Source organism: Cucumis melo, chromosome 6 (assembly GCF_025177605.1).
Source record: "Cucumis melo cultivar AY chromosome 6, USDA_Cmelo_AY_1.0, whole genome shotgun sequence".
Classification (NCBI taxonomy): domain Eukaryota; kingdom Viridiplantae; phylum Streptophyta; class Magnoliopsida; order Cucurbitales; family Cucurbitaceae; genus Cucumis; species Cucumis melo.
In genome coordinates this window covers 1,518,365-1,542,651 of record NC_066862.1, presented here as the reverse complement: position 1 = coordinate 1,542,651, position 24,287 = coordinate 1,518,365, and the positions used below count along the sequence as shown (strand labels likewise).

The window sequence follows — 24,287 nt, the reverse complement described above, 5'->3', positions numbered from 1 at the left end:
TGTCATTAGCTAGTCCATAGGTAAATTTCTTTTTAGCCCATTTTAAATTATCAGCTAAAGTTCACACTTTACTTCTTACGTTTTTATATTGTTTTTGTCATCTTATAAAGCTCCTATCAACAAAAATAATAAACGAGTATAGTATAAAAACTCAAAATGCAGGGTTTGTATAGTTATAGTTATAAGATAATATAACAATTGAATTTAAAACAACAATGCCCCATTCGGTAACCATTTTGTTTTTTTGCCTATAGTTTATAGAAACTAAGCATATTTCCTCTAAATTTACCTAAGACAAATTTTCTCCTAGCATAATTATAAAAAAGACAAATTTTGAAAACAATTTTTTTAAAAAAATAAAAAAGAGACGAAAATACCTTATATATAGTTAAGTTTCAAAAACAAAATAGTTACCTAAAATATCATAATTGAATTACAAAAACTACAAAAATATTTTTAAATATATAAAATAATCTCATAATTGATCAATGATAAATACATTTTGATCGATACGGATCAATGTCACATATAAAAATTTATCGTTATCGATTATCGACACGTTTTAAAATTTTATTATATTTATAAATATTGTTTGAAATAATTTATCAATGAAATTGATGAAAATAATAAATACTAAAACAATATAATATATGGATAGTTTTATAAATGAATATGTTATTATTGTTTCCAATGAAAAAGTGTAAAGCGGCATAATGAAGAAGGAAACGACGCCGTAAGGGAACACGTGAGAATGATAGGGATCGCACGTGGCATCGGATCTCCCCGTCTCTTCGGAGTCCGAGTGGTGCGAGGAGAGAGGAGTGTAAAAATTTTAAGCGAGAGAGAAACTCACACACATTCCTGAAACACACACACACACACACAAGTACGGTCACTTTCTTCCCTCCCAGTAAACCCTAATTCTCCATCCCCAATTCCCATTTCTTCCTCTCAATTCCCTCGATTTCGATCTTCCCATCGCTATGCAAGGCGAGGACGAGCCCTCTGGCAGCGCAACGATGGTCGAAGACGAGATCCACGCCAACGGCACTACCTCCGACGACCACAACCGCAATAGACCCATTATTACTGGCGAACAGCTCGACATTGAAGCTTATGCTAGTCTCTATTCGGGTCGTACCAAGATCACTCGCCTTATCTTCATCGCTGACCACTGCGGCGCCGAGACTAACCAGACGATGCAGCTCGAGGCGCTTCGCATGGCTTACGACGAGATTAAGAAGGGCGAGAACGCTTTGTTGTTCAGGGAAGTTGTGCCGAAGATTGATGGTAGGTTGGGGCCTAACTATGGGATGGATGCCGCTTGGTGTGAGATGGTCGAGCGGAGGGCTGAACAGAGGAAGGATAAGCTTGAGAATGAGCTCAATGCGTATAGGGTACATTACGTTTGATTTCAACTTTCCCACTTTCTGTTAGTGTAATTGTGCTGTTGTTCTCTTGTCAACGACAGGGGTTTATAACTGAAGTTTCATAGCAAATGCGCGAATTGAAGTTATCTACTAAAGAGGGGAAACAATTCGCTTGAAAATCTGGATTTTGTATAGTTAGCAACTTCTTTAGGAATTTTTTGGTTTCCGTTTTAATTTTTTTTTTTGTTGTTACTTTTTGCAGACTAATTTGATAAAAGAAAGTATAAGGATGGGATATAATGATTTTGGGGATTTTTATTATGCTCACGGTGCACTTGGTGATGCTTTTAAAAGTTATGTTCGTACGCGTGATTATTGTACTACATCAAAGCATATCATTCATATGTGCATGAGCGCAATTCTTGTCAGCATAGAGATGGGCCAGTTTACTCATGTCACGAGTTATGTCAGCAAAGCAGAACAGACCCCGGAGGCCCTTGATGCAATTACTAGTGCAAAGCTTCGTTGTGCTGCTGGATTGGCTCACTTGGAAGCAAAGAAGTACAAACTTGCTGCTCGCAAGGTTTGTTTTCGTATGCACATAATGATCCAGTAGTTCTGTTTGTTTGAATTATATGGACTGTCTTAAAACTAGCTTTCTTCGAAGTTCCCATACGGAGAGTGCATATGATCATGCTTTAATCTTATATCATTTTATGAGTTGTGTTTGTGTATTGATCTGGAGTAAAAAACTACACGATCATCATAGGCTTTCTTTATTGTATCCCAATATCTAATCTATATTTTGCACATAGTTCTGCTAAACGTCTGTTGATTGTGGTGTTGGAGGGGTTTCTGTTACATTCCAATTATGTGATTCCTTGCTATATTTGCAGTTTTTGGAGACAGGTCCTGAACTAGGAAGCCACTATAATGAAGTGATTGCACCTCAGGATGTTGCAACATATGGCGGTCTTTGTGCACTTGCAACTTTTGACCGCTCAGAGCTAAAGGCACATATTCTTTGTTTCTTTTTCCTGCTAATCATGTTCCGTATGGAATGAAAGGCAAGTGACTTGCTTATTTTTCTGACTAATTGTTTTAATCTGGCAGTCCAAAGTTATAGACAATGTCAACTTTCGAAATTTCTTAGAGTTGGTTCCTGTAGTCCGAGAGCTGATCAATGATTTCTACTCAAGGTTTGTGGAGTTTCTATACATTGTAATAAGTAGTTGTCACTAATCGTTGCAAAGACATTTCTATCTCTAGCCTTAGTTACATAGCATCGCCTGAAACCATTATTTCATGAACATAAATCATAAATTGGACTAGACATACCTCAGATGTTTTGGCAATTGCTTATATGGGTTACCTTGTATGCTCTAATGGTCCTATATTACCCCCAGTAGTTTGTATGGAAAGATATCTATTTGTCTGTTTTTCCTCTCATGATGAAATGCTCGTTTTTCTTTGCAGCCATTATGCATCATGCCTAGACTACCTTGGGAATCTTAAGCCTAACTTATTGCTTGACATTCATTTACATGACCATGTTGAGACACTCTATGATCAAATACGTCACAAGGCTCTCATCCAATACACACTCCCATTTGTGTCTGTTGACCTCCACATGATGGCCAATGCTTTTAAAACAAGTGTGGCTGGTCTTGAGAAAGAGCTTGAGACACTAATCACTAATAACCAAATCCAGGTTTCTTTCCCACCATCTTTTTTTGTTTCTGTTTTGATTTTTATTTATTGTTGTTGTTTGAAATGCATCTGCAAGAGAATTTATTACGAGGCATTGGAGCCATTCCACTGCTTGTTGTGTACTTGTAATTACTAGGTTTATGTGTTCACGTGATAATGAAATGTGCATTCCTTTCAGCTACTTTCACAGTTGCATAGTTGCATCTGATATATCTGGTTACCTGAATCTTAGCCAGTTAGAGCCTCCCCCACAAACCATGCAACTGATTATTGATTAAGTAGGATCAAATCAGCTTCACCCTTGAACCTGACCGCCAAGGTTGGCTTAGGGACATATTCTGTGTACTGCTACCACCTACGTAGATGTCTCGTTTGAATCTTTGGGTGAGAACTCTTGATGTCTCCATGGTCCTTAGAGCAGGACCCGGGAGCAAACTTTTTTATTGTAAAGTGCACCATCGAACCTATTAGCCACAAAATCTGGTAGGATGAATTCGATCAACTACTTAAATGATTTTGACATATTATAAATGACAGTAGGGTCACTTAAATGCTTTATGGCTTCATAATTCAAAGGATTTGAACTATTTGATTTTGGGGAGTTCAATTTCCTAAAAGCGCGGAAATTATTAATATTAAGACCAAAGGTAGAAAATTGACCGAAGTTGTCACCAATCGTTGCCCAAATCATCGGTTTACCCAAGTCCAGCCCGCAAAACGTTGGAAATTATGGATATCTAAACTGAGCTAGAAATCCGAGGCAGTTGATTCTGACTCACTAGCTAAGTACAAGGTTTTAAAAAACATTATTTAGCTCCTTGTTAGACAACTATTTTGTTATTGAAATTTTAACTTATAAATACTAATCTCAACAATGTATTTATTTATTTTGTTAGCTACATTTTAGAAAATGTTTTTAAAATCTAAGCCAAAATTTAAAAACTAAAAGACAGTAGTTTTCAAAAACTCATTATTGTTTCTTTTATTTAGGTTAGGAATTAGATTATAAGAATGGTGAAAATCACGCAATAGAAATTGTAAGTAACTAGGCCTAATTTTTAAAAACAGAACGGTTATCAAATGAATTTAATTGTTCTTTTTTTGTTTTTTTTTTTCTAGTTTTCATAACTTGTATTGTGAAAACGTTCTCAAAGACTAGATAACAACTTAAAGAAACCAATAAGTGAAAGCAGGGTTTATATGCTCAGCTTTCCTAAAAAACAACCAATCAACCAACCAAATGGGCCTCATTTATGGTTTCTCAACTGTTGGAAGCTGTTCTTAAGTCTGGACTTTCCCTCCTCTTCTCTTTGCCTTTTGGCGCTTCAGAAGATATTGGCTTGCCCAACTCCTCGACGCAATTAATCTACCACTACCTCCCTACCTTTCCATTTGTACCTTTCCTAACCAGCTTTTATCGACTTGATGATGTTCTTTGTGTAATACACTTCGTATCCAATGAATTTTTGTGAGGGACTGAACAAATATTCAAACCCATAATTGTGTATCATTTAACTATTTCCAATGGAATGCAGGCAAGAATTGACTCACACAATAAAATTCTTTACGCACGGCATGCGGACCAGAGGAATGCAACCTTCCAAAGGGTCTTACAGTCCGGAAGCGAGTTCGACCGCGAAGTCCGATCGATGCTACTGAGAGCAAATCTTATCAAGCATGACTATAACCAACGAGGGGGATCAAGAAAAATTTGATATTTTTTTTAATATTGGGCTGCACACAGCCCTTGTTTCTCTCCTTGATTGGCTTTCATTGTTTTGGCCATGAGTAGGTTTGCATAGAGAGAGTCAAAGAGACTTAAATTGAAATTGGAAGTTGGATGTGAGGTGGATTGTTAAAAGCAAGAAAAGGTAGAAATTCGTGCAACAATTACACATAACTGCTTGTTTTGTAAATACTTAATTTTTCTGAGTTGGAGTTATTGATTCTTCCAGTTTTTCCTTACAGATTCCAAGGACACACTTGTTTCTGACTTTGGCTGTGAGTTGAATTTGCAAAGTAATGAGAATTTCTTCATTGTTTTCTCTCTTTTAGAATCCTCAAGACAATCAATTTCTCTAGAGATTTTTTTTTTCTTTATAGATCTGTATAAGTTAATAACTTAGTTGACAGATTTAAGTGATTTATATAAAATTTAATAAAGATTTGAAAGATCCATATTATAACGTACTGTTTTATTATTGTTTGAAACTATGTTCTTGATTGATATATGGTTCAAACCTTTCTACTTATATTATTCTAGGAATGAAACTTTTATTTGTTATTTTAGAGATCGTAGCTCGCAATAAAAGATGAACTTCTAACTTGTTAGAAGTTGTATATGTGGTTTTTACTTATGGTTTCCAAAGGAAAATTTGATAATTTTAATTCTAAGACTTTATGTTTAAGGTTTGAACACATGATCTATTTTTACGTAAAATATCACTTGCAATATGTGCTTTTTAAAAGTAAGACTTAAAAAATATTCGTTCCTCCATTCGTTGGAAGTTGTATTACCAAACACTTAATAACACCTACAATAAGAAGGCGTTTTAACTTCAATTTGCTTAGATCTCGAGGGGCCAGATGCAAAATTTTACGAGAATTGGCTAAGGTGACTCACCATATGAAAGCAAAACATTAAGTAGCAGGAGTTAAATTTATTTGTGACAACTTGAAACTATAAGTAGCAAAAGTAGTAATATTGTGGAGGTTGAATTTCCACACAATTTCTTTCTTTCCACAATAATAAAAATAAGAAACTATGTAATTATAAATTATGTTTAATGTTTGACTAAAAATCTAAATTATATCATTTATGAAATGGTTTTGCAACATTAATTATTTTTCTTTCTCAAAATTTATCCACATAATAATATTATAATGTTAGGAAGATCACACCGCCCATTAAATATTGAGAGTAAGACCATTGTCTCTAAACCATCGAAGTTCTTCCAAGGGAGTGAGATTCGACTCGACTGTGGTTTCCCACTCCAAGCTCATCCTTAATCTTCTTCTCCAATTACTTTCAATCTCTTCTCCGATTCCATTTCAACTTACTTCTCCTGTGCTTCCGCTTCAATTTGAGCCGAATCTCTCCATTTTCAGTTTTCATTGGAGTTAGATTTGGCTACAAACCGATCATACCTCCACTTTTCTTCCTCACATGTTTCATTGATATCAGATCCAGATTGCCTACACCATGGGTCACGTTAACTTGCCGGCTTCCAAGAGAAACGGGCGGCAATGGCGTCTCCTTGATATTGTTTCCGCGGTGTTTTTTGGTTTGGTGTTGTTGTTCTTTCTTCTCGTTTTTACTCGTCTTGGTGACTCGCTTGCTGCTTCTGGTCGACAGACTTTGTTGCTTTCTAATGCTGATCCACGGCAGCGTCAGCGGATTATGGAGTTGGTTGAGGCAGGGCAGAAGCAGGCTATTGAAGCTTGCCCTGCCGATGCTGTGGATCACATGCCTTGTGAGGATCCGAGGCGAAATAGCCAATTGAGTAGGGAGATGAATTACTATAGGGAGCGACATTGTCCGCTACCTTATGAGACGCCGCTCTGCTTAATTCCACCGCCCGATGGGTATAAGATACCTGTCCAATGGCCGGAGAGCTTGCACAAGGTATGGCGGTTTCTCTAATTCTTGCTTTGTTTGAAAATTTGTCAGATCTTTAGTTTTATGATTCCTCCTTAACAAAGAGTTGGAACTTCCGTTTCTAAGATTAGAATAACTTGCAATTTCCAAGCTATAATTAGCTTATTGTGTGCAATATATGCTCCCATTGAGTGTGAACGACTTAAGTAGGCAATCGATGTATTAGCAACAGTTTGAATATGAACTGTGGAGTGCTTGATAGTGGAGGAATCCAGGATGAAAATTCGTGAATTAGTACATTTGAATGTCATGGTAAGTCATGGGTAGTTCGCTACCTGATTGCTTGGATAACCACACATAGCTTACTTGGAACTGCAGATCACTTTTATGCGCAGAAGATGGCTAGGGGGACTGTGTGTGAGGAAGGAAGAAGATTGATATTCATCTGATAATTCCTGGACTAAGAAGTCAGCGATAGATTATTAACTGTGATTTAGAACTCGTGTTCCACCATGAGTTTTCAACTATTTTAAATATATGTATATATATTTGGGTTTGAGCCGAGAGGGGAAGGGAGCTGAATTAGGAAAAATATTGAGAGCCATCTGTCTTTTGCATTTTGTGGCAAGTTATCAATGTTTTTCTAGTACTTGGAGTGTGTTTTTTTGGTTCCAAGATTTGGTCTCTGATTTGATGTGTGGGAGGAGATCAAGGTTGGCTTTAATAAAGTCCTCAACATATCAAAGCATATACTAGGTTGTATTTGTGATTTGATCAAGCTATGGATCGAGACTAAAGAGAGTCTCGGCTACTGTTTTTTGTTCTTTTCCCCACAAATTTAGATCTTGATTACGATGTTCTTGAATTGGATTAATATCTGTAAGTATACAGTTTCAGGAAAGAAAAGGAAATTAAGAAATGAAGTAATGACTAATATTAAAAGAAATAGATTATGTCTGGTTCTAGGCAATTTTTATCTTACTTGTCAATTTGTCATTAAGAAGAAAATAATATTGATGCTTTCAGTGAAAAAGAAAACTTAAGTTAAATTTTCTGATGGGCCCTGCTGAAGCTGAAATATGTGAACAGCGCTTAAAGAATATTGTTCCTTACACTTAGCTTATTTCCCTCTGTTTGACGGTAAAACATGCACAAATAACTTCCCACCACCTCCACACCAAGGCAAAAAAAAATCATATGTTTCTAAGTGGCACCTTGGTTAGTATCAAACGTTAAAGAACAAATTTATGTATTTGATATTATCTTGACTGGTTTTTTATTCCTCTCAAACATAAAATGGTACCGAGTATAGTATCGAGTTCTCATCAAGTGCTTATGATCATTCTTTAAGTACTGTCTATTTACATGCACTATGCAGATATGGCACAGCAACATGCCTCACAACAAGATTGCTGACAGGAAAGGACATCAAGGATGGATGAAACAGGAAGGCCCACATTTCATTTTTCCAGGTGGTGGTACCATGTTTCCGGATGGTGCAGTGCAATATATCGAGAAACTTGGACAATACATTCCTACAAAGGGTGGCATTCTGAGAACTGCGCTTGATATGGGCTGTGGGGTAAGAGCAATTCTTTTCTCCTTACTGCACCCATGTTGAAATTTTGTTTCCTGTTTTAGTTTTAATAAAAAAATCACAAATTTGATGCTCTTTGCAGGTAGCCAGTTTTGGAGGGTATATGCTTGCCGAAGACATTCTGACTGTGTCATTTGCTCCAAGAGATTCGCACAAAGCACAGATACAATTTGCTTTGGAAAGGGGGGTTCCAGCATTTGTTGCCATGCTTGGAACACGGAAACTCCCTTTTCCAGCATTCTCGTTTGATTTGGTGCATTGTTCACGTTGTTTGATTCCATTTACTGCATACAGTGAGTTTTTAATGACCTTATTCTGCTTGAATTAAATGTAACTGGATTGTGTTTTTGTGAGCTCATAGGGATGTTAATTTTTTTTATATAATTATAACTGAATCAACGTTAAGGTTCTGGGTGTTTTTCTTTCCTTGGAAAAATAAACCAATATTATATGATATAACAGCCTGATTCATGGCCAATGAAGAGTATTAAGATTCTTTTGCTTTTATTCACAAGTGATTTAGATAATACTGAGGAGTTGGAGACTTGACTTATAATTACCATATATTTCAGTTATATGTAGTTTGGCTTTTAAACTTGAAGTGAATTGCACACAATGACGTTACAAGGCATAGTTTTTTTTTCTAATCATAAAATTATATGGTTTTGCAGATGCAACATATTTCATTGAAGTTGATCGCTTACTTCGCCCAGGGGGGTTTTTGGTTATATCTGGACCCCCTGTACAATGGCCCAAACAAGACAAAGAATGGGCAGATCTTCAAAGTGTTGCAAGAGCTTTATGTTACGAGTTAATTGCTGTGGATGGAAATACTGTCATCTGGAAAAAGCCTGTCGGAGATTCATGTCTTCCTAATCAAAATGAATTTGGTCTTGAATTGTGCAGTGAATCTGATGATCCAAATCGTGCATGGTAATTACTCTTGGAAAGCCTGTTTTGAACTTGACTTATTGGAAAATTCATACTAATCCATTAATAAGTTATTTAATATGAGTTTTATATTTTTGTAGGTATGTGAAATTAAATAGATGCATAAGTAGGATGTCTTCTGCCAAGGACGAGTTCGCTGTTGGCACAATTCCGAAGTGGCCGGATAGGCTAGCAAAAGCTCCTCCAAGAGCTGGAGTTGTGAAAAATGGTCTTGATGTGTTCAATGCCGACTCTCGGCGGTGGGAAAGGAGGGTCGCTTATTACAAAAAATCTTTAAAACTGAAGCTGGGGACCCCAGCCGTACGCAATGTGATGGATATGAATGCATTTTTTGGAGGCTTTGCTGCGGCAATAAAATCTGATCCAGTTTGGGTGATGAATGTTGTTCCTTCTCACAAGCCATCCACTTTGGCTGCAATATATGACAGAGGCTTAATTGGAGTCTACCATGACTGGTGAGTTTCACATTAATTGCTTTAGTTCTTTAACGTGGTCCTACTTCTGTCTTCTATCGTTCCTAATTTCAAGCATCAAACAAAATACTTTTGAATTTTACCGACCAGTTTTCTAGTGGAGCTAGTCAAGTCATACTGTTGATTGTACCTTTGCGACTTGCAAGGACAAAAATTTGGAATGTTAACGTTTTACTATCAGTCTAAGTCCAAGGCGGTAAAATTTATTGTCAACAGAATGGAAAATAAACGATTTAGCAAAAATTGTCTTGTTCTTTCTCGTTTCTGTTCTTCTTGTGATTTTGATGAGGGCTTGCTCAGGCACATTTTTTGATGTTCTAATTCCCTAGACATTATGGCATCGATATTTGGAAGTTCTGAAACATAAATTTTTTTAAAGTCAAACTAATGAGCAAACTACCTGGAGAATGATTGTGAAACAGACTAGTTATCTTCTTCGGGATTAACTGAACCTCTCTCTTAAATGCTTAAATCATTGTCTTTTAATATTATATATATATATATATATATATATATATAAATTTTTGGACAGCCACTTCAAAAGTTTTTTTTTTTTTTTTTCTTTTTTGAGAGCCAGTATGTTATGCGGGTTCCCTCAGAACTAGGAGATTTTAAATGCAATTTTTTTTATATATAAATGGTCTAATATTGGATGGTTTCAGGTGCGAGCCTTTCTCAACATATCCGCGTTCTTATGATTTTATCCACGTATCTGGAATTGAATCCCTCGTTAATTATCCAGGTTCAGATAAGAATAGGTACGTATTTTTATTTTCAGCCATCAGTATATACTTTGTTTGGATCTTCTCAGTTATTTCACATTCTGCGACCTCATTTATTCCTTTCTTTTTTACCTAAAAGTTCATTCATCATTTTAAAGCTTTGAAAATGGTTGGCGTTGGCACGAACCCAAGAATATTATTTAGCATTAAATTAATCCTAGGATCCAAGGGTAGTCTGATGAATAGTATTGATATATTTGGAGTTTTAAAGGGAAAGAGTTTAGTGACTAAGAAAAATGTGGTAATTAATGCCCTATTTAGTTTTTGAAAAGTAGGCATGTTTTCTCACAATTTCCTACTCACAGTTTTCAATTCTTTTACGTGAACATTTGGATTTATAGCCAATTTACCATTTACACCTACAAAAAAAAAGTTTTTAAAAAGTGATCAGACAACAAAACATAATGATTACCAAACAAGCCTTTTAAGTTAACTTTAAAATTGGGCCAACAAAAACTTAGCTCAACATCAACCGACATCTAAATGAACAGAGAACCAAGAAATCCTTGGCCACCCCCACCCGGATTATACCTAAGAAAAATGTTTTAACTTTAAAATGAAGAGCTAATAAATTGGATTTGAAAGGTTTGAAAAATGTTATAATCTACACAAGAAGACAAGAAGAGTAATTTGATTTGAATTATTGCCCCCTCCCCCTAAAAGCTTATCTATTATAATATTTTCATTTGTATGACATCCAGATGAAATTGTGAGCTTTTACTTAATATCTTTTTTTTTTTTTTTTTTGTATATCTTGTACAATGAAAAGAGCTACATAAAATTGTGAAGGGCAAACTAAAAGTAAACTTAAAAGGAAGATAATAATTATTTTCCATTACTTGGATATTCATGGGCACCTTACCCTAAGAAAATGAATATAATTTTGGCTCCCTGCAGGTGTAACCTTGTTGATCTAATGGTCGAAATGGACCGCTTCTTGCGTCCTGAAGGAACAGTAGTGGTTAGGGACAATCCTGAAGTCATCGAAAGGGTAAGCCGCATAGCTCGAGGAGTAAGATGGACCGCCACAATACATGAAAAAGAACCTGGATCACAAGGAAGAGAAAAAATTCTTGTTGCAACCAAAAACTTTTGGAAACTACCTTGAACATTCAAATGATGATAGAGGCTGAAATTATATATCCAAATGAAGTCAGGTATTCCTTTTTTGATCCATAATTTTTTGAAGTCAACATAGTAGTGAAAAATTAGAAGGTCAAGAAAGCACAAAAAAGAAAAATGGAAACAAGTATGGATGCAGGTTTCATCTGAGAAGTTGCAAAATAGGTGGCAAAATATTCTTTGTTCTAGTTTCTTAAAATTTCAAAAGGTTAGCAGCTTTATTATAAGTTTGTGTTTTTTTTTTTTTTTTTTTTTTTTTTTCTTTTCTTATCATCACCATTGTCAACTTCTTGTATTTGCTATATTTTCTTTTTATCCCTCCTCTCTTTGCAGTTAACTTTATTTATAGGGCTTTTGGTAACATAAAGTTCATGGTGGAAAATGGAGGTAATCCAAATAAAGAATTCACATGTGGAAGTGTTCTTTATAAATTTGATCATGTAAATGTATAATTACCAAAATGCCCCCTATAAAATCCTATCTCTATTTATATTTTTCTCATTATTGGTCTTTACTCTTTGTACATTTTTTTTTTTATACATTTAATGTTGTGTAATACAATTTTGTTTGGTAGAAATACTGCAGAGATTTGTGTTTTAAGCTCTACAGACATTGAGGAATATAGGGAAATTATATAATTTAAACCCAAATCATTATTAAATATATATATTATAATTTGATACTTCAAAATTAATATTGAAATACAAAAACAAAAATTGATAATGTGAGGAGGATACATTCCCTAGCCGCCGCCTTTAATTAATCTGTCCCTTACTAACATAAGGTATTAAAAACTTTAAAACACATATATAGCTAAATGGTAATTAATTCTTAAATTCAGTGTTTAATAGGTAACAAACTTTAGAAGCGTGTAGCAAGCTCTTCAACTATTTGATATCAAACCAGTTTTAAAATTAATTAGTCTATTGAATGTTTGATTAAGTTATTTAAATACAAGTTTGAAATTTCAAGATCATATTGGGTGCAAATGAAAGTCCTTTCTTAACCTTTTTTTTTTTTTCTTTTTTAGAATTAAGAATTTTTTTCTCAAATTTTTAAAAAATCGAATTGTTTGTAGGTACGAGAGTTAAAAAAAGAAAACATTTTTCGTTACCTATTCTTTTTATAGAAGGAATTGGGAAAACTTATAAAAGTAGTTTTAACAAAAACATGATGGTGAGCAAACAAACTTTTAAGTTACATTATTAATGAGAAATGGATGAACAAATTAACAAAAAGAATGTTGTGCATATAAATTAAGATAATGAAATTTGCAGGGTTGTGTTGATTCACTTTCTTTTCCATTATTTTACTAAAGAACCAAAACTTCATAGAATTACCGACTAAAAAATAATGACTTGAGAAATAATATTTATTTGTCAACCTCAACTTAGCTTAACTGTTATTTGTATATGTTTGAGGACAAGAGGTTTCAAGTTAATAATGATATTTTTGGTCATAATGGTGAGCAAATAAAAAATAAGTCTGGATTAAACCTAGCTCTTTCATTTCTTATTTAGACGTTGTATATTTATATCTTTGAAATCAAGACATTATATTATCCTTCTAATAGTAAAAAAATGATAATGATATAGAAGCTTTAGTTTCCAATTTCAATATAAAAACAACTTATGTACTTACATAAAAAAAAAAAAAAAAAAAAAAAAAAAAAAAGCAAAATTTACCAAATGACAAGTTGTGATTAGACAATTTGGTATCATGCATAAAGATGGACTATGTTCAGTATACATCTAAGCATTATTACGACATTACGATACGGAGGATTGCACATATTTGTTTGTTAATTATAAATATTAAAAAAAAAAGTTTTCTTTATATATATTATACAAAGACAATAAAGTTGAGGGAGGCTCGGGCCTATGCTAAATCCGCCGATGGGTGAAGTGCGAAGACAACTCAACTAAAAAAGGAGACGGAACGTGGGCTAAAACTACACATCGGGATCCAAATGAGTTTAGGAAAGGAGGAAAACTCAAACTTGCACATTCAATATATCAGGAGAGCAAATAAAATCTCATATTGGTTAAGAAAATGGAATGATAATGGATATATAAGTGTGAACAATTATCTCTATCTAAGATTTTTTTAAGAGAAAACCAAAGCGTAATCATCATTTTGTGTATACTAGAAATGGACAATATTGTATCATTGTGAAGATCCACTTTACTTATGAAATGAGTCTTAGGACCAAATTTTAAATCTAGTTTTGTTTTATTTTGATTTTTTGTTTAATAAAACAAAAAACAAAAACTAGTTTTGTTATATATATATATAACTTGTATTTTAGAAATTTGATAACAATTCTTCTTTTTAGAAGGTAAGATTGTAGATATCACCAAAAGGATTTATTGAATTTTCTTTAGAAAAAAAACGTGCGAGTAACTTTTTATCCATTACAAGAGAAAAGAAATCTTTTTGTCTTTGTAGTTGTCGAAATTGTACATGAACTTTTTGCTGCATACGTACAACTTCAATGCATTTAAGGTTTTTAATAAATTCATCACAAGATCATTTGTAACGTATGAACAACAATACATAAATACAAAACACAACTAAATAAACGAAAAAATCAACAGATTTTAGGATTGCGATTATTATTTTATTCTGTCCCCTTACCTTTAGAAAAAGAAAAAAGAATCAATAAATATTAGAAAATGGTATATTTTTTCTTTTTGTTAATTTTTTTTTTTACTAAATTTCAAATTTTATTTTGATTTTAATATTTTACATATTTAAGAAATAATTGAACTTTTGATTTTGATTATGATTATTATGATTAATAATTTGTAGGATTATTTGTTTGTTCATTGTTGTTGTTTCACCAGCGTTGACTCAAAACTGACAATTCATTCATACATCATCTTCATACAATACAACGAACCACAGAAAGATGTCCAAATTCTCGTGAATTTCGAGCAAAGTTTCCTTCTTTTCTATGCGGATTTCCTTTCCGTTTCATTCATCATAAACCTCTCTCTCTAACTTCTTCAATTCCCTCCAATCAATTTCGTTCCAATTTCCCAATCCCCACTGATTCCTCTTCCTTCTAGGGATTCCACCTGATTCTTCTTCCCTCCCTTCTTTCTGATCTGTCATACCCCGAATTTCAGCTTGATTCTTCACGATAACTTCAATTTGATTCGTTTCGCATAACCCCTTTTGTTCTTTTCCTCAATGAATCAATCCGTTTGGAGTTTTCTGATTGCGTAACCTAATTTTCGGATTGAGAGTTCTTAAGGTTTTTCCGAGTTCCCCTTCAAACTTCCCAGACTAGAGATCCACAGTAATCGAATCGCCAGAATGCGTGATTCAATCCCACACCCTTCTACTCCCTTCAGGGCGGTGGATAATTCGCCTCTGCTTGGCCACTCCGTCACCAATGGCCTTTTCCGTTCACGAGGGTTTATTCGTCGTTCGCCTCAGCCTCTTCGTGGCGCTGTTCGTCTTCTCCGCCGTGCAAGTGGCCGCCAGATGATGCTCCGAGAGCCCTCTGTTCGTGTCCGTGAGACCGCCGCCGAGCAGCTCGAGGAGCGGCAGAGCGATTGGGCGTATTCCAAGCCCATTATTCTCTTGGACCTTCTATGGAATTTGGCCTTCGTCATCATTAGTTTCACTGTCCTAGGGCTTAGCACGAGAGAAAACCCTTCAGTGCCTCTTAGGTTTTGGATCATCGGATATGCTTTACAGTGTATAATTCACATGTCCTGTGTTGCTGTTGAGTATAAGCGTCGGCGCTCTACGAGGGAACCCGCTGGATTGGACCGTAACAGTGGCTGGACGAGCGGCGAGGATTCAAATTCGGTTTCTGGAAGTGATGGAGATGATTATGCGACCGAGCAGACCGGGAATGAAGATGAATCTAGGTAAACGCAATGTTCATTTGCCATTTCGTTCTGCTGAGCTTATCTAGATTTAACAAAGGGTGCTTGATTACTAATCTAGGTTTCACTTTTTCTCTTACATTTTATATAGCAATCTTGTGAAGCATATTGAGTCTGCAAATACAATGTTCTCTTTCATCTGGTGGCTGTTGGGCTTTTATTGGGTAACTGCGGGAGGCCAAGAATTGATAGAGGGTTCACCTCAGCTATACTGGTTTGTTAGTTTTACCAATCAATGGTCTTTTAACACTCCATTTGTTCGATTTCTTATTGATCCGTGCTGTTATACATTGCAGGCTCTCTATTACGTTCCTTGCATTTGACGTCGTGTTTGTTCTAATTTGCGTTGCAATTGCATGTCTTGTTGGTGTTGCTATTTGCTGCTGTCTGCCTTGCATCATTGCCGTCTTGTATGCAGTTACCGATCAGGTAGTTTCAATGAGCTTTGGTTTCAATCATCTGGTTTCAATTCCTTGTTTCTTTAACTTGGCTTGTTTTAAATTGACGTAATCTTTTTGTGTATTGTCGTTCATCGATGAAACATTAGCTTGCATAAAAACACTTTAATAGGCCATGAGTTCATGTTAATCATCACAAGTAAGCTAGTCGATACCAAACAAGTTATTCAAATATTCAACACTTGCAGATTCATTTTCTCGTGTCTCAATCATAAATTTAGCGTTTGTATATCTTGCCATCTAGTCTAGAGGTCTTTCACTTGTTGTGATAAGTAAATGTTTTCTTTCTGTTGTGTGTTGGTTAACATTTTAAGGTATTCCCTTCTAGAATCGAGTCAGTATTTGATCCATAAAAAGCAGTTGGATAGGTTCTATTGAAGTTATTTACGGCTTATGCTACAGGATAATCTTGCATATATATCTGCTTGACATTTTAGAATTGACTTTACTGCTCGTGATGGTATATGGTACTTTTGTATCATTTTGCTATTGTCAACTCACCCTGTTTTGTTTCCCTTGTCCACAAAAATCAGGAAGGAGCTACAAAGGAAGAGATCGAACGCTTACCAAAGTACAAATTTAACAGAACGGGTGATGTTGAGAAAGTGAATGGTGATATTCAAGAATCTAGCGGAGGAATAATGACTAACTGTGATACTGAGGCACCTACGGAGCGCTTTCTTCGCCCCGAAGATTCTGTAAGTTCCTGGTTTGAGTTTTCTTTCTAAAAGTTAAAAGAATTCGAAGTTCTCCAAACTTTTCTTCGCTCCATTATTGTAATCCATGTTGTAGAAGCCATTCGAAAGGCTCCAAAAACACCATCGGAGTTAACAATACACAAAACCAAACAAACTTCCTCCTTTTTTTTCTAACACGAAATCTTATCATCAGGAGTGTTGTATCTGCCTCTCTGCTTACGAGAACGGAGCGGAGCTACGAGAACTTCCCTGTAACCACCATTTTCACTGCAACTGCATCGACAAATGGCTCCACATGAATGCCACCTGCCCACTCTGCAAATTCAACATCTTGAAGCCGAACAGTTCCAGTAGCGAAGAAGTGTGAACGAAATGTACGAGCGATGAAACACAGACAGAGAATACAGAACTCAACACAAAAAACCCAAAAAAAAAGAAAAAAAAACATAATGTATTTGGCTTTGACGGCCATGGAGAGGAGAGAGAATGGGACCATGTTTGTAAGTCTCTTGTAGGTGGCAGAGAGTTTGGTTGGAAGCTGCTGCTTTTGTATGGTTTATTATAACCATACATACATATCTATAATATTGTATTATTACCTAATTAGGTTAAAGAAAAAACGAGTATTGAGTTTATGCTATGAGTCTTGTAAATTGGTTCGAAAGAACTGTGTTTTGGAGTCTGTTGTAATGAATAATATATATCAATGTGGTTAGCTTTTTTATTGGTAGAGTTGATGGGTTAGACATGGAGTTACCATAGTATGACTTTCATTTCCTGGTTCGTGGTTAGTTTGGTTCGATAAAAAAATAATAAAACAAAACAAAAAAAAAGAAGATCTCAGCAACGCACGTTTGTCATCTGAGCATCAGACTGGTGTGATGAACCCTTGCATCACCGATTGCGTTAATTAGCATCATAGATCATCAATGGTTGCACCAGCCGGGAATCGAACCCGGGTCTGTACCGTGGCAGGGTACTATTCTACCACTAGACCACTGGTGCTTCTTGTCTATGCATCCTATAATTTTATTATAACAATCTTCTTTATTCTAATATTATTTTGATTCTTCCTCCTACATTAATAATTATTTTAGATAATCCTACTTCAATATTAATATATATATATATATATATATATGTATAGTGTTTGATTAATTCTCTTGGGATGAAAAACTACCTCAATTAAGATTTTGAAAATGGTGAAAAATGACATGCAGTCTATCTTTGTTATTTGTTCGTGAGTGTTATAACGAAAGTATATATATTTTGTTTTTTAGAAAAGAAAACCCTAAGTAGCTGTTTGCTCATAGGATTAAAAAAGATTTCCTAATCTTAGTATACTTGTTCTCACTCCCCTTTCTCCTCTTATTCATACCCCCTCTTTCACTAAACTCCAAATATTTAACAAGTAAAAGTATAAGATTGGGTCAAATGAAAATCTTAGTAGCAGCCACCATAAAAAGAACTAAAGGCAGATTATTATAATCTACAAACTATTATAAGTCAATAACCAGACTATTATAATCCTCAAACCATTATAAGTCACTCCTTGTCTCCTAAAGATTTTGCTTAGTAACTAAATTGCGTAGTGGTTTGGATTACTAAGCTTGAGAACAAAGGTTCGATTTTCTCACCCAAACACTTATATGATATATTTGGCAAAAAACATTTCATATTATAAGTATATATACAATAACATTTTTCTACTATTGTAAACATTTATCGAACATCTATAGTTTTTTATCGTCGTTTAATAAATTGCAATATGTTTGTCCCACAATAAAAAGGAAAGGAAATTGAAAGTGATTATGAGTGAATACAACTATATTTAATCTCATCAAAAGTAAAATCACGAGAGTTTTATAAGCAAAAGTAGATATTATCATACTTAATTGGTATAATTTCAAACAAATAAATTGAACAACCATTATAGGTAATTGGAATTCAAAAGAATAATATGAACATTCTGAATATTATCTCATGGAATTTTGGCCACACAAAACCAAAAGAATGATTTATATACATTATATATAAAAGAATAGTATAAAAAGAATTTGATTTAATAGGTTTTTTTCAATTAAAATCGATCTCTATATGCAACATTCCATATCGGAATACCTGTCACGACTCCGACGCCGCCACCGTGGAATCTCCCTTCCGGCATCGCCACCGGAACCGGAACTCCAATCCTCTCAATTCCTGGCGCCAACTTCACTCTCACCGACAAATTAATAATTCCATTCCTCTCTCCTCTCTCATCTCTCAACCTATAACTCAAAAACTGCAAATGACTTTCCGGCAAGTATCCAGCGACAAAGTCCGCCACCGGAACCCTAGACGTCCCGACGATCTTGACCTTCCGTCCCGAAGAAGCACTCCGACAAACCTCCACAACGACGAACGCAGCGTGCATTGGAAGATCGACGACCAGCTTCTCATTCCACCTCGGGAACCCATCACCATCGCGATCGATTTTCGTGTTAACAGAGCCATTTTCGCTTTGAAGCTCGGGTCGAACAGTGACGAACAAACCGCTCTTGATCGGCTTTCCACGGATTTGGATATTCTCTCCCGATATGACAGTGATTTCTAACGTTCGTGAAGCCATATATGAAAAGGAATGCGAAAATTTGAAGAAAAATCAATGAAGAATTAAGAATCTGAAGAGAATCGGAGATGGATAATTAGGGGTTTTAAGAGTTCTTTTTGTTGAACGAAGAAGAAGAAGAAGGAAAGTTGAGAGAAAGAAGGAAGAAGAAGAGAGGGTGTTTCGAGAAAACACGTGTTTGGTTCAACGAAGACTAAACAAACCCAGCTGTGGGTTTAAACGAATGACTGACCAATGACGTGGCATTAAGTCGAAGTCTCATTGGACTGTTTTGTTTGTTATCTGATGGTAGTTGGCGGGAGAAATTTTTAGAGGTAAAAAAACGGAAAATTCATTGCGTGTTTCAAATTCAAATTCGCCGTGTGCAAAGTACTTTTCTAGACAAATACGTTTTTCATATAATATAATATGTTTAGCATTTTAAAAGTTATAAATTCTTGATGTAGATTTTCCTAAGATTTTTATATTCTAATCTAATACATGTTTAAATTTTAGGTTTAAAAGGGTAAATCTCGAAACGAAAACGTAACTTCGTTATACCTAAAATCTAAAGACTTAGATTATATGTATATATATTTTTTCAATGTTTTCGAATTATAATACTATTTTGATATGTATATTTTTGTTTTAGAATCGTTCGATTTTCTTCGTTTCAAATTTTTCGGTTTTTCTCCCTAAGACTGATTTATGGTCGATTTTATATAATAAAATATTTTACTGCTTGTTAAGTTTTAAAATATGTTTATTTTATGATATGCAAAACAACTAAGGATGATCATGATAGATCGAAAAACTGAATTAACTAACCAAATTGAAGTAGGTCAGTCGATAAATGAGAGGTGTCTAGTCATGGTCGGATTTGAAAAAATTTCTAAGTGTTAAGCCGACTCAACTGACAGACACTTACTCATTGATGTCGAGGTCGATTTAAACATTTACTAAAACGAATATGGTCGATTCGGTGACAGCTCTGTCAAGAAAATCGATGATCACCCATAAAAACAACAGCAATAATTAGGAAACAACTATATTTAAAATTGATTAAAATTATAAATATTAAAGTTAAGGACATTATTGTAAATGAAAAAAACTTCGAAAAATATTAACAAAATTTATATTAATAGATATTCGTACAACTATATATGAAATTTTGTAAATATTTTGGTTGATTTCGTAAGTTTTGAAAATCACCCATTAAAATTAAACATTTACAAGAAGAATATGGTTGATTTTGTGGGAGGGATTAGTGTTTTTATTTAATTGTTTTTTTTTTGGTAAAAGTGACGTTGAAATTCCAAATGGCCAAAGTATTCCCATAGGGCGTGGAATTCCCTTTGCACTTAAAAAATCAGTGGAATTTGTTTCATTTCCTATTAAATTTCTTATGCGTTTTGGAAGCACCACTCGGTTTGGAGCAAACTTCACTTCCACGTTCCATCCCAATCATTCATCCAACCTTTTCTTTCATTTCATCTAACTTTCTCCAAATAAAAAGTAGTTTTCAAATCATTACAAAGAAACACTAAATTATACCTATCAACAGAAAAACTATTTTAAACCACACGGTTGAATAGAATATGAGAAAATAACTTTATCGTAAATGTATAATATCATTCATTGATTATCAAAAAATTTAAATTAATGGATGCATGTAATGTTAATTTTTTAAAATAACATGAGTAAAATTACAAAAATAACACACGAATATTTAATTTTCATAATGACTTATAACGTTCGATTGAAGTAGTCTTCTTTTTAATGTATTGAACTGAAAATTAAATTGATGAGAAATTTTAAGTTTTAAGAATAAAAAAGGTGTCGTAGAAGTCACGAAAAATAAATTTTAAAAATTTTGAGAAAAATATTTAAAATAAAAAGTTTATAGAAGTTTTAGTCATACACATGAAAAATACTCTACTCTTTGTTTGGTGATTCGAAAATATCAAATGAAACAATATTTTAGTGGAAAAATATACCACGTAATGGCTAAGAATATAATTATTAAAAAACTAAAAGAAAACAAGTCTTTGTTATTTGATAATGTTTATTTTGGTTTATGCATACTTTTAATTTTAATTAGTTGAATTTGAACATTATTCATACTTTTAAAAACGGACCATTTTAATACTTTTATTTAAGATTTGAACCACTAACAATGATAAACATTCGAGCTTCCAAGTTTCCAATTAATAAAAGTATTTTCTATATAAAAGAGTAATATATTTTTTTAAATTATTATCATTCATTGATAAAAAAAAAAAAAAAAAAAAAAAAAACTTTCTAAATTCTCATATAATATTTAATATATTTTTAAGAAGACCCTTCATACTAATCATAATAACTATATATTTATCATAATTACCATTACATTTTTATATATTGTAATTTTTGGAATATTTTGTAAAAGAATTAAAATTAATTGTACTATTTTCATTTAATTGGAATTTACATATAACGAAAAGAAAAAAAAAAATCAACGGTAGCTTAGCTAAATCTAAACCTACGCGCGTTCGTCAAATCAAATACGATGACCACTCCAAATAGGGATTCCGATCGCAACGCCGCCGCCGATATTACTTTTCTCCTCCGGAATCTTAACATTTTGCGATTGTGAAGAGGAGGTGGAAGCAGCAACATTATGATCATGCACCAAAACTCTCACAGAAATATTAACAATCCCATTTCTCTCACCTTTACCATCTCTCAATCGGTAACTCAAAAAATGCAGATAACTTTCCGGCAAGAAACCACTTAAAAAATCCGATACCGGAATATTGACAGTACCGACGATCTTATGTCTGGAGAAATTTCCAGAATGCACATCAATAGTCATGAAACTTACAGTCGACGGCAATTTCAACGCTAATCTGTCGTTCCAGAGAGGATAGCTACCGCCTTTGTCGTCGATATGAGTGCTGCCGAGATTCTGAGAGTCGATTTTGACGGAAGCGAATGAGTTTTTCGTTATCGGTTTCCGATGACGGTGGAGATCTTCGGCTGAGATCACTGTGATTTCGAGAGTTCTTGAAATTGGCGCCATGAGGAGAAGAGAAAAACGAATAACGATACGATTGGATTTTTGTTTCTGTTTTGTTGAGTAATGAAATTAGGGTTTGGGGAGTATTTATAGGGGAGGAATTTGGGAGAAACAATGGCGAATATGAAAGCGTAATCTACCGTTGATTTTCATAAACCAATTTAAGGAAGAAGATACGGAAATTGGTTATATGGAGAATGTCAATATTAAATATTAATTACGATACTCCTAAACTAATTTTAAAAAAATTACATAATTTTAAAAAATATTTACGAATGTAACAAAATATTATGGGATAGATTACGATAGATCGAGACATATTATTATCTGTATCTATTATGATAGTAAATAAATTATTATATTTTGCAATATAACAAGTATCAATTATATAAAAATTTTGATAAAATATTTGTATATGTTTGATAACTTATATTATTTCTTGATTTTTAAAAAATTCAAAATTTATTTTTACTAAAGTTAATTATTTTCATTTTTAACTTTTGTAATTTAAAAAAAGCAAGTTTATTGTTTGAAAAACTAAAAGATAAAATGAATCATTAAACACTCAAAAAATGCAGATAACTTTCCGGCAAGAAACCACTTAAAAAATCCGATAACGGAATATTGACAGTACCGACGATCTTATGTCTGGAGAAATTTCCAGAATGCACATCAATAGTCATGAAACTTACACAGCTCATTTGTCTTTTTTTCCTCTTTTTTAAATCTATTGACGTTATTGTAAAACCTGTTTCGGGACAAGTTTAAAATTCATTGAAAATATAGTGATTGAAGTAAAATAATATAGACAATGAAATTTGAACTTAAAGTATAACTGTCACGTGTCTCACTTCATACCATCGTAGTAATAAACCTTAATTAGATGTGACATTGTAACCATAGGCTCCTATATATATTAACTAATATTACGTGGGCCTAACTTAAATTAGAAATCACTTTTACGTGTTATTAGAGAGTTATATTAGACATAAATATAAAATTAAACTTTACACTTTTCCCATATGTTCTATATACAACTCTCGAAGAACTATCAATTTAATTATAACCCAATACATTACTATAACCAATTATTATGTCCTCTAATTAACCCCTTAACAAATCGTTTTAATTATAATATGGCAATTTGTTTTTTCAAAAAAGTTAGAATTTGGGTGGATTGGAAATTAAATATATAGATACATACATTTACATATTTGTCAAATGAAATTTTAGTATTATGGGTATCATATGACGTATTGAAATGTGACGTTGGTGGGTGATGTAATTAAAACGTTTCATTGCGGCTTCCTTCAATTATTTTGTTTTTTGTTAAGCAACTTCTAAGAATTTGTCACTAAGACAACCAACGTATTATTTAGTCGAATATGATGGTCGATCCATGGATTCAATAGTAAGTTAGTTAACTTGGATTTATGGATCGAATGTTTAATCCTGGTTTAGTTAGTTTGACACGACCCTTGTATTTTTTATAGATGGGATGTTCAATTGCAGTACTTAAAAAAAGCAAAAAACAAAATGTATTTTTTTCCACGTACAATCCAAACGTATTATCTAGTCGAATATGATGGTCGATCCACGGATTCAACTGTAAGTTAGTTAACTTGGCTTTGTTGTATTGACATGACTCTCGTATTTATAGATCGGATGTTTAATTTTGGTTTAGTTAGTTTGATACGACCCTCGTATTTTTCATAGATTGGATGTTCAACTGCAGTACTTAAAAAAACGAAAATAGAATGAAAATCACAAGACTGACAAATGGAAGAAACCATTGACGAGTGAGGAAGCGAACAAATAATAACAATTAAAAGTATTTTTCTTTTTCCACGTAAGTTGTTAATTATTAGCTAATTAACAAAAGATGACAATAAGAACTGAAATATTGACGAACTTAAATTTGAAAATTTTAAGTTAAAATAGAACGAAAGTGGGATGGGATTATCTGATATTGTCATTT

The 24,287-nt window shown here is 33.7% G+C and overlaps 5 protein-coding genes and 1 non-coding gene across 7 annotated transcripts; 3 read left to right on the top strand and 3 right to left on the bottom strand.

The window, feature by feature from the left end:
- Positions 1-828: 828 nt before the first annotated feature.
- On the top strand, positions 829-5,258 carry LOC103483302 (COP9 signalosome complex subunit 1). Of its 2 annotated transcripts, XR_536558.3 has the most exons (7): positions 834-1,397; positions 1,633-1,953; positions 2,267-2,383; positions 2,484-2,569; positions 2,847-3,081; positions 4,616-4,951; positions 5,049-5,258. XR_536558.3 is itself a non-coding variant. In XM_008439868.3 (6 exons), the coding sequence occupies exons 1-6, from the start codon at positions 984-986 to the stop codon at positions 4,793-4,795; spliced, it is 1,353 nt and encodes a 450-aa protein (XP_008438090.1). In that variant the 5' UTR covers positions 829-983; the 3' UTR covers positions 4,796-5,047. The 2 variants fall into 2 exon arrangements, 1 of the variants encoding a protein (XP_008438090.1); XM_008439868.3 differs by lacking the exon at positions 5,049-5,258 and having other exon boundaries at positions 829-1,397; positions 4,616-5,047.
- A 728-nt stretch (positions 5,259-5,986) lies between these two features.
- LOC103483301 (probable pectin methyltransferase QUA3) lies at positions 5,987-12,104 on the top strand. Its single transcript, XM_008439867.3, has 7 exons — positions 5,987-6,705; positions 8,057-8,260; positions 8,358-8,568; positions 8,947-9,208; positions 9,307-9,681; positions 10,362-10,457; positions 11,379-12,104. The coding sequence occupies exons 1-7, from the start codon at positions 6,283-6,285 to the stop codon at positions 11,587-11,589; spliced, it is 1,782 nt and encodes a 593-aa protein (XP_008438089.1). The 5' UTR covers positions 5,987-6,282; the 3' UTR covers positions 11,590-12,104.
- Positions 12,105-14,206: 2,102 nt separating this feature from the next.
- Positions 14,207-17,391, top strand: LOC103483300 (E3 ubiquitin-protein ligase At1g63170). Its single transcript, XM_008439865.3, has 6 exons — positions 14,207-14,281; positions 14,450-15,487; positions 15,597-15,719; positions 15,802-15,934; positions 16,497-16,661; positions 16,855-17,391. Exons 2-6 carry the CDS (start codon positions 14,925-14,927, stop codon positions 17,026-17,028), a joined length of 1,158 nt encoding a protein of 385 aa, XP_008438087.1. The 5' UTR covers positions 14,207-14,281; positions 14,450-14,924; the 3' UTR covers positions 17,029-17,391.
- A 106-nt stretch (positions 17,392-17,497) lies between these two features.
- On the bottom strand, positions 17,498-17,586 carry LOC127150121 (small nucleolar RNA snoR114). The gene has a single exon (XR_007822138.1). It is a non-coding gene; the product is annotated as a small nucleolar RNA snoR114 (small nucleolar RNA).
- A 1,155-nt stretch (positions 17,587-18,741) lies between these two features.
- Positions 18,742-19,272, bottom strand: LOC103483299 (BON1-associated protein 2-like). The gene has a single exon (XM_008439864.2). It carries the CDS (start codon positions 19,270-19,272, stop codon positions 18,742-18,744), a length of 531 nt encoding a protein of 176 aa, XP_008438086.1.
- Positions 19,273-21,612: 2,340 nt separating this feature from the next.
- LOC103484169 (BON1-associated protein 2-like) lies at positions 21,613-22,385 on the bottom strand. The gene has a single exon (XM_008441132.3). It carries the CDS (start codon positions 22,310-22,312, stop codon positions 21,791-21,793), a length of 522 nt encoding a protein of 173 aa, XP_008439354.1. The 5' UTR covers positions 22,313-22,385; the 3' UTR covers positions 21,613-21,790.
- Between the last annotated feature and the right edge of the window lie 1,902 nt (positions 22,386-24,287).

Bases quoted from the DNA above. Each gene is read 5' to 3' on its own strand.
- LOC103483302 (XM_008439868.3), top strand. From the start codon at position 984: ATGCAAGGCGAGGACGAGCCCTCTGGCAGCGCAACGATGGTCGAAGAC. The intron at 2,384-2,483 runs GCACATATTCTT...TTAATCTGGCAG, and splicing joins TTGACCGCTCAGAGCTAAAG to TCCAAAGTTATAGACAATGT. The intron at 2,570-2,846 runs GTTTGTGGAGTT...TTTTCTTTGCAG, and splicing joins ATCAATGATTTCTACTCAAG to CCATTATGCATCATGCCTAG.
- LOC103483301 (XM_008439867.3), top strand. From the start codon at position 6,283: ATGGGTCACGTTAACTTGCCGGCTTCCAAGAGAAACGGGCGGCAATGG. The intron at 6,706-8,056 runs GTATGGCGGTTT...TGCACTATGCAG, and splicing joins GGCCGGAGAGCTTGCACAAG to ATATGGCACAGCAACATGCC. The intron at 8,569-8,946 runs GTGAGTTTTTAA...ATGGTTTTGCAG, and splicing joins GATTCCATTTACTGCATACA to ATGCAACATATTTCATTGAA.
- LOC103483300 (XM_008439865.3), top strand. From the start codon at position 14,925: ATGCGTGATTCAATCCCACACCCTTCTACTCCCTTCAGGGCGGTGGAT. The intron at 15,488-15,596 runs GTAAACGCAATG...CATTTTATATAG, and splicing joins GGGAATGAAGATGAATCTAG to CAATCTTGTGAAGCATATTG. The intron at 16,662-16,854 runs GTAAGTTCCTGG...TCTTATCATCAG, and splicing joins TTCTTCGCCCCGAAGATTCT to GAGTGTTGTATCTGCCTCTC.
- LOC103483299 (XM_008439864.2), bottom strand. From the start codon at position 19,272: ATGGCTTCACGAACGTTAGAAATCACTGTCATATCGGGAGAGAATATC.
- LOC103484169 (XM_008441132.3), bottom strand. From the start codon at position 22,312: ATGGCGCCAATTTCAAGAACTCTCGAAATCACAGTGATCTCAGCCGAA.